The following is an 8919-nucleotide window of genomic DNA, read 5'->3' on the forward strand; positions in this document are numbered from 1 at the left end:
GATTTTATTTCCCCTGTAGTATTGATGATTGAACCCAGGGCCTTCACACTGAGCTACATGCCCAGCTATTTATTTACTTATTTACTTATTTACTTATTTACTTATTTGGGGGGGTTGAGATGGAGTCTCACTGTGTAGTTCAGACTGCTCTGGAACTCACTGTGTAGCCCAGGCTGGTCTTGAACTTGCAGCGATCCTCCTATCTTAGCCTCCCACAGTGCTGTGATTACAGGCATGTTACACACCTGGCTCTGATTACTGTTAAAAAGTAGGTAACTACAGGCAGTCCTCGTTTAATAACCTACCTGTTTAGCAACTGTTCAGACTTCTGACCCAACACTCAGATTTAACAACCCATTTCTTTTTTTTTGGTATAGTAGCTCTGTACATCTTGTTTATAGACATCTTGTTTATAGACATCTTGTTTATAGAGCTTCAGTGCCTTTTTTTGGTACAGTATACCTTGTTTCTATAGTACTGTAATTTTTGCTGATTGTACTGTAATTTTGTGTTCTGTTATACATTACAGTATTTCATGTAAGAATTATACAAATAACTCTTCATGTAAGAGTTACGCAAAGTCATCAAGTTGAAATTTCCTTTGACCATTTCTTTGTTCTGAATATTGTAATGTACATACTATATACAATTCCTCTTTTAGCAACCGATTCATTTAACCACCCATTTGCAGGAACAGAACTTGGTTATTAAATGAGAAGTATCAGTGCATTTGCCCCTAAAAGTGCATTGCAAAAAGGAACTCTTCTGAGAAGAAGTGTAGTTTGTGTTCTGGGTACCTCTGAACAGAATTCATCTTGTTTTTTCTAATTAGGGCTTTGTCCTTGGGCTTTTCAAAAGTCTGATTTCTTGCTTAGATGCTTTTCACCAGATCATTCGAGATGAAGGAGTCTTGGCTTTGTGGAATGGCACATTTCCCTCCTTACTGTTGGTCTTCAATCCTGCTATCCAGTTCATGTTCTATGAAGGTTTAAAACGGCAGCTTTTAAAGAAGCGGATACAGGTAATCTCTTACTTTTGAAAGCAGCCAAATAATAACTCTGATTCTTCTTTGGATTCATGTGGTATATTCTTTGCTTTCAGCTTTCTTCTTTGGATGTGTTCATCATTGGTGCAATAGCCAAAGCCATTGCTACCACAGCCACCTATCCCATGCAGACTGTACAGTCAATTCTGAGGGTGAGTATTGGTCTTCTGTCTGCAGTGAGTCAAATGTCCTAAAATACATAGTCTCTTTATTTAAAGCAATCTCAAGATCTTAATGTAGCAGTAATATAAAAGTTGATATGCCATAGTATTCCCCGTCTATTTTTCCATTTGGTTCTTATTCCACTAAGAATAAGGCTGGCCATCCCTTGGCTTCTTATTTGGTGCGGAATGAAATTCACTTCTGCAAAAATCAGAGGTTAATTGTTTTACCTTGGGAAGAATTCATGATTTAGCTTTCCCAAAGAATTTTTAAATTTCAGTTTTTCATTTAATTATTTATCCTTTTAAATATTAAGCAATCCACTATGTGTGAAGAGTTGGTTATACATTATTGACTAAGGTGGTCATAATCCCTGCTCTCATGGAATTAGCGGAAAAGAGAGAATGAACAGGTAAACAGTTGAAATAAATAGGTAATTACAGATTAAGATAAGAACTATTAAGGAAATACACAGCATTCTGTGGCTTCCTGGAGAAACATATTTAAATCAAGATACAAGGATAAATCAAGACCCATCCACGCAAAAGGGAGAAAAGTACATTCCAGGAACAGGGGTCATGATTGCCAAGCCCTGGTGTGTCATGGGACCTGAAAGTGGACCTCTGTAACTGCAGAATGGCTTGCTCAGGGTGAGATTGGAACAGGAATAGGGAAGCTGTCATGAAAAGTATAGGTAAAATTTTCTTTTCAGCACAGTGGGAAGCCTCTGAAGGGCTTTAAACTGTATAGTAATGTGTGATCAGGTACAATTTCAGAAAATTGATGTTATCATTGGTAAATTGAGCAGAAGTTAAGAGGGATGATACAGTCAGGTAGTGGCCATTACAGCAATCTAGGTGACAGGGACTAGTGCCTAGAATAGGATGGCAGCAGTGCAGAAGAGAGAAAGGATATAGACAGATGCAAGATCTGTTCTAGGGCTCGAGGTATAGCTTAGTGGTAGAGCACTTGCCTAGCATTCATACAGCCCTGGATTCCATCCCTAGCACCACCAGGAAAAATTAAAAAAAAAGAAAGAAAGAAAGAAAAGAAAATCTGGAGAAAAAAATTCAAAGGATTTTTTGCTAGATAAAATGAGGTGTTAGAGCATTTCAGTTAAAAAGATACATTACTTTCAGTTAAAAGTATTTTTGCTGAAGTATTTTTTAAAACTGGTACTTAATTGAAAAGAATTCAGTAGATTCACGTAAACATATTTTAATATGGTTACAGTACAACATATAGTGTGAACAGCATATACTGTAGAAATTGTAAATTATCATCCTGGGCATGTTTTTGTCTCTGGAGATAGAATTTTCCCCATAATTCTCTGTTAAAATGAAAATTCCTGGGGCTAGAGACATAGCTCAGTAATAGATTGTGTGCTTAGCATACACAGGCTCTGGATTCAACCCTCAAGAACTGCCCCCACCCATTTTCTTATGCTTGCTTTATTGAAAAATATTTCTTATTTTGACTTGTTTCATCAAAATATTTAAATTATTTAATTGAAGAATAGAAGGTTAATGAAATCTGTGGGACCAACTGGATACTTTTATTAATCATGTGCTGTGAGACAATATGCCAATGCAATTTCCTCTCCAGGTAGAAATTAAGATAAAGACAGCAGTAAGCTGGGGATTTAGCTCAGTGGTTCCGCTGCCTACCTCGCAAGCACAAGGACACAAGTTTGATCCTCAGTACCAAAAAAAAAAAAAGGACAGCAGTAATAAATAATGACTGTTTATCTGTTTTTTCTCCTTCTTCAGTTTGGACGTCACAGACTAAATCCAGAAAACAGAACACTGGGGAGCCTTCGGAATGTTCTCTATCTTCTTCACCAGCGAGTCAAGTGAGCACTGTAGATGCTTCACATTCTGTCCTCCTGCTCAGCACCATCTCTGTCAGGAGTGCTTGGACGCGCTGTGGCAGAGGCAGCCTCAGAAACCTCCTCTTCCCCCTCGCGTGCAGTGCTCAGACATTTCTCAGTTTAGGAGCTTAGTATTTGACAGCATTTGAGAAAATTATGGAAAAATTTATTCCCTTACTCCTTGATTGTGACAAATACATAGACTATGTGAGGCCCTGAGTTCCATCTCCAATGCTGCTGGAAAGAGGGTGGAGAGTGGGGAGGGGAAGATAGCCCTATAATCCAACACAGAGCCGGGAAGAGCTTGTGGGCTGCTTCTGTTAGTGGCATGGCCTGTGACCCCTCTTAGAAAGATCACATGTGCTTACAGCAAAGCAATAGTACTGGGAAAAGTAGTAGAAAGTGAAAAGAATAATGACAATTTTGATGATGATCATGGTATAGGAAAGAGTAGCTCACATTTTTGAAGTATTTGCTCCATGGCAAGCATTGATCTAGGTGCTATAACATGGGTGATCTTACTCAGTCCTACCAGTATCTCTGTGACGTGAGAATTGTCATCAATTCCCTGTTTCTTTTGAAGAAACTGACCTTTGGGATTGCTTCTGGGCTTTTTGGCTAAAAACAAGTGTAGAAACCGACGCATGGGGAGGTCAAATAAGTTAGGAGCCTCCTTTGAAACAAAAGTGGGTATGACTTTATTATTTTGTTTTGGTTTTGTTTTTTTGAGACAGAGTCTTGCTATGTAGTTCAGGCTGGCCTTGAACTCAATTTATAGCCCAAGCTGGTCTTGAACTCTTGGTGATTCTCCTGCCTCAGCCTCCAGAGTGCTGAGATTGCAGGCGTGTACTTCCATGCCCGGCATTATTATTTTCTTAGATACAAGATACTTTGAAAATAAACTTATTATAGAAATAGAATATATGTTAGATAGAAACTAAAATCAAAGACAAATGCTGGGCATGGTGGTGCATGCCTTTAATCCCAGCACTTAAGAGGCTGAGTCAGGGGGATCACCAAAAGTTCAAGGCCAGCCTGAGCTACATAGTGAGATCCTGTCTCAAAAAAGACAAAAACAGGGCCAGGGATTTAGCTCAGTGGCGCTATGCCTGCTTCACAAGCACAAGGTCCTGAACTTGATCCCTAGTACTGCAAAAAAACCAAACAAACAAAAAAAAGAGACAAAGAAGTGCTATAAAGTAAATACCATATACCAAGCATACAGAACAAGCAGAAACTTCTTGTGCTACTGGTAGGAATACAGAATGGCCCAACTGCTTTGGAAATTATTTTAGCATGTTCTTTTAATACCCATATAGCCAGGCGTGGTGGTACACGCCTGTAGTCCCAGCACTCGAGGCTGAGGCAGGAGGGTCACTGTGAGTTCGAGACCAGCCTGGGCTCCATAGTGAGTTCCAGGTCAGTCTCAACTACATAGTGAGACCCTGTCTCAAACAAACAAACAAAAAAATAGTTAAACATACCCACAAAGGACCCTGCCATTTCACTTTATAGTATTTTTTTGCAAGAGAAATGAAAGTATATGTGTACTTTTATACAAATAAAAACGAGTACACAAATGCCAATAACAACTTTATTTGTAAGAATGAAAAATTTGAAACAGCCCAAATGCTTATCATTGGGTAAATAGATACAGAAATTATGTTATATTCATTCAGCAGGGAATTACTCAGAAATAAAAAAGAATGAATTATTGATATGTGCAGCAACCTGGAAGAATCTCTTAATAATTATGCTGATAGAAGTCAGGCAAAAAAGAATTCATTCTCTATATGATTCTACTTGTATAAAATTCTAGAAAATGCAGCATGCCTATATAGTCCCAGTACCTGGGAAGCTGAGGCAGGAAGATTGACACAAGTTCAAGGCCAACCTGGTCTACATCAAGAGTTCATGGCCAGCCTGAATTTTACATAGCAAGACCCTGTCTCAAAAAACAACCAAAGTAGGGCCAGAGATTTAGCTCAGTGGTTCTAGCATCTGCTTCATAACCACAAGGACCCGAGTTCGATCCCTGGTACCAAAAAAAGAAAAAAAAACAAAAAACAACCAAAGTCTAGAAAATACGAACTAATCTGTAGTAATAGATAGCAGATCTGTAGTTTCCTGGTTAGGCAGAGGGATAAAAAGAGACATGAAGTTATTTCTGGGGGTAGTGGCTGTGTTCACTATATGGAATGTGTTGATGGTGGCAGATACATCTCAAAACTCACCAAATTGAAGTCAGTTAAACTTCAGTAAACCTGTGGGTACAGATATATATCAACCCTGCTTTCCTTTTTGTCCACGAGGTAGTTACTATTAGCAGTTAAGTATATACATCTCCAGGGCTGGGGATTTAGCTCAGTGATTTTACTGCCCGCCTCGTAAGCACAAGGTGCCAAGTTTGATCCCCAGTACCAAAAAAAAAAAAAAAGAAATTCTGTATATACATCTCCACAATATTATATAAAACATATATTTGGAATATATAGATACACACACATACACACTAATTCATTTTTGGCATATATGCATCTTGCCTTTTTGTAGACTTTTCTTTTTATTTTGGTTCTGAGGATCAAACTCAGGACCTTGCACTTGCAAGGCAGGTGTGGTGCCCCTGAGCTAGATCCCCAGCTTCACCTTTTTATAAACTTAATGTCGTAGATATTCCTCCAGTCGGTATCTGTAGACTTTCTTTTTGTACTGACTGCTTAGTTTCCTGTTGCATAATATAATGATTTATTTATCAGTACACTTACTGATCGGTATTTAGATTGTTTCAGGGTTTTTTTTTCTTTACAAACATTGCTGAATGGACAGTCTATAAATTTAGCTAGTATACCTGAATAATCATAATTGTAGAAAAATTTCCCTTATGTAAAATTACCTGATTAAGGAATTTGAACATTTCTGTTTCTACCAGCACTGGGAGAGTTAAAGATGTAGTTAAGCCAGCCATGGTACACACCTGTAATCCCAGCTGCTCAGGCAAGAGGATGGCAGGTTCAAGACCAGCCTAGGCAACTGGGGAGACTGTTTTCAAAATAAAATTTTAAAAAGGGCAGAGTGTAGCTCAGTGGTAGAATGCTTACTTAGCATGTGTAAGGCTCTGAGGTGAATCCCCAGTACTGCAGAAAAAAAAAGAAAAGAAAAGAAAAGAAAAAGAATGATGTCATTATCAAGAAAGTTGAGAAGGTAGTAGTAAATAGAGACCTATGAGGTTATAGTTTTCAAGTCCGGTGTGTTATCACATTTTTGTTTGGTTCTCACTCATCCTTACAGTTGTTAGTACAGTATACTATCCCGGGTCTCTGCAAACTTGTGTGTTATTAAGAATTGCTGGAGATGGGCATGGTGGCACAGGCCTGTAATCCCAGCCCTCAGTAGGCTGAGGCAGGAGGATTGCCATGAGTTTGAGGCCAGCCTGGGCCACATAGTGAAGACCTGACTGAACTGCATAGAAAGACCCTATCTCAATGCTCCCCCTATAAAAAGAATCTCTGGGGGGTGCTTGTTAAAATGCAACATCATGCCTTCCCTCTGGGGTGGTGCCTGTCAATCTCCATGGCTAAACAAACCCTGGCATTTCTGATGTGAGAGGACTTTAAGGGGTGTATGTGTGTGTGTGGCATAATTTGTTAGTGGACGAGAAAGTCATAGGTCCAGTGTTTTCTATTTATTTATCATGGCTTTCCTCTAATAAGGTATAGTAAGAATGGAGCACTGGGTAATTTTAATCTCTCCATCCACCTGCTTGTATAGTCCTGGAGTTGCTGATTAGCTAGCGTATGAGACTAATTCACTCTCATAGATAGTTTTGGAGAGATCATCTGACTTGAAGTCAAGTCCTGGGGGAAGCGTTCTTCCCTGAACACTTCTCAGGGGTGCCCCCTACCCCAGCTGGCACTGTTCTTCTCTATGCCTGGGAGCTCATTAGAAATGCAGATTCTTGAGTTCTGTTCTATAATTAATGAATCAGGAACTCTAAGAAATGGCCCAGTCTTTATTTTAACAAGCCCTTTCGGTGACTCGGGCTTGCTAAATTTGGGACCCTCTGGGCTAGAGGATCAGACTGTGGGAAATCTGAGAAACAGACAGCTTTTGATTTGTCATTTGTCACTCTCTGGTTCTTTGGGGCTAAAATGATCTGAACCGATTGTCAGCTTTGCTACCTCTTAGGGACCGTTGAAACGACCAAGTTGGGAGACCGTTTAACTTAAAAGTTCTTAGTTAGATCTCACATTTTGGCTTTAAGATGGTTTTAAGAGATTTCAGAATCTGCATCCTATTAAGTGGGATATTGCCAACATTCCACTAATTAGTGATAACTATAAAGACCATATTGATGGCTCATGAATACTAAAATTTATCAGTCCCCAGTTGCTTTTAAAGCTAAGAAATACTCTGACAACAGAAGTCTGTTGAAAATCTAAAACCTCTACTGCTTATTTTGATACTTAGGAAAAAGCCTCTCAGAGTAGCTAATAGGGCAGGCTATTTCTCTGATGTAGGAGTTGCCTTTTTCAAAGAAAACCTTCTGTTTTTTCCAACCTCTTTCCTTTTAGGCGTTTTGGAATAATGGGACTCTACAAAGGTCTCGAAGCAAAACTGCTGCAGACAGTCCTCACCGCTGCACTGATGTTCCTTGTTTATGAGAAACTGACAGCTGCTACCTTCACCATCATGGGGCTGAAGAGTGCTGCCCACAAGCACTGAGATATGGTCCAGTAAAATGCAGAGATTCTTGAGATGAGGCCTCTCCCTTCAAGTGAAGAGAAGCAGTGCTCTTTCACTCTGGCCCCTTCACCTGCACATGTTACCCTCAGGGGCTGGAAAAGCATGAGAGGAAAATGGGCAGTACAGCCCCCTGGTCCTATGGCTGTGTAACTTGCACAATGGCTGGTTGGATTTGGCAAAACTTTTCCATCTGAAGTTTTTCTTAAAATTACCAGTTATTCTCTTTCCCCAAACTCTCTCCAGGTTCTAGGGCAAATTCAATAACATAATTCTTCTCAGATACTTTTGTATGTCTTAGTCTTGATAGTTTCCTCATTAAAAACAATATTTTTGAGCTGGGTGTGGTGGTACTCAACCCGTAATCCCAGCACTCGGGAGGCTGAGGCAGGAGGATCACTGTGAGTTGGAGACCAGCCTGGGCTACACAGTGAGACCCAGGTCAGTCTCAACTACATGGTGAGACCGTCTCAAAAAAACCAAAATAAATAAATAAAAATAAAAATAATATTTTGCTGGTGCCATGAGCATGACTTTATTTTTATTGAGCTTATTTTCTCCTGCTTAAGGAGGGTTAAATGAACTATTTATTTGGTGGAGGAAATTAATATTATTAATCCCAAATGATTCTCTGACAAACTTTGTAAACAACAGTTATTCATTATTGTTTGATATAATTTTTTAAATATTTATTTTGAATCAGCTCTATTATTTTAAAATGCTTGAAGTTTTATGTCCATCCATATAAAGCTCCAATCAATTTACCATGCTCCAATAAATTGTCAGCACAAAAGATGTTCTTGGAAGTTGTTCTTTATTGAGGTGTGTAACTAGATGGCAAAATTCACAGAAAGGTAGGGAGAGGACACACCTGTAATCTCAGCTTCTCGGGAGGCTAAGGCAGGAGGACTGCAAGTACAAGGCGAAACAGGAAACTTGCTGTAGACTCTGTCTCAAAATAAAAAGGGATGGCGGGCCTGGGATTTAGCTTAGTGGTTCCACTGCTTGCCTCACAAGTGCGAGGTTCTGAGTTCGATCCCCCTACCAAAAAAAGGGGGCAATGGGGAGGCCAAGGCAACAGGTTCACAAGTTCGAGGCTAGC

The 8919-nt window shown here is 39.5% G+C and overlaps 1 protein-coding gene across 1 annotated transcript in view; it reads left to right on the plus strand.

Moving 5' to 3' along the window:
- Nucleotides 1–8199, plus strand: part of Slc25a17 (solute carrier family 25 member 17) — a 50493-nt gene extending 42294 nt beyond the window's left edge. Inside the window, exons 6-9 of the mRNA XM_010612354.3 lie at nucleotides 876–1021; nucleotides 1102–1197; nucleotides 2977–3059; nucleotides 7649–8199. Of these exons, the coding sequence (XP_010610656.1) occupies nucleotides 876–1021; nucleotides 1102–1197; nucleotides 2977–3059; nucleotides 7649–7799 (476 nt within the window). The 3' untranslated portion in view covers nucleotides 7800–8199. The remainder of the gene's footprint in view (nucleotides 1–875; nucleotides 1022–1101; nucleotides 1198–2976; nucleotides 3060–7648) is intronic.
- The last annotated feature ends 720 nt before the right edge of the window (nucleotides 8200–8919 follow it).

This window comes from Fukomys damarensis, unplaced genomic scaffold (genome assembly GCF_012274545.1).
Source record: "Fukomys damarensis isolate Sample0158 unplaced genomic scaffold, DMR_v1.0_HiC HiC_scaffold_19, whole genome shotgun sequence".
NCBI lineage: Eukaryota > Metazoa > Chordata > Mammalia > Rodentia > Bathyergidae > Fukomys > Fukomys damarensis.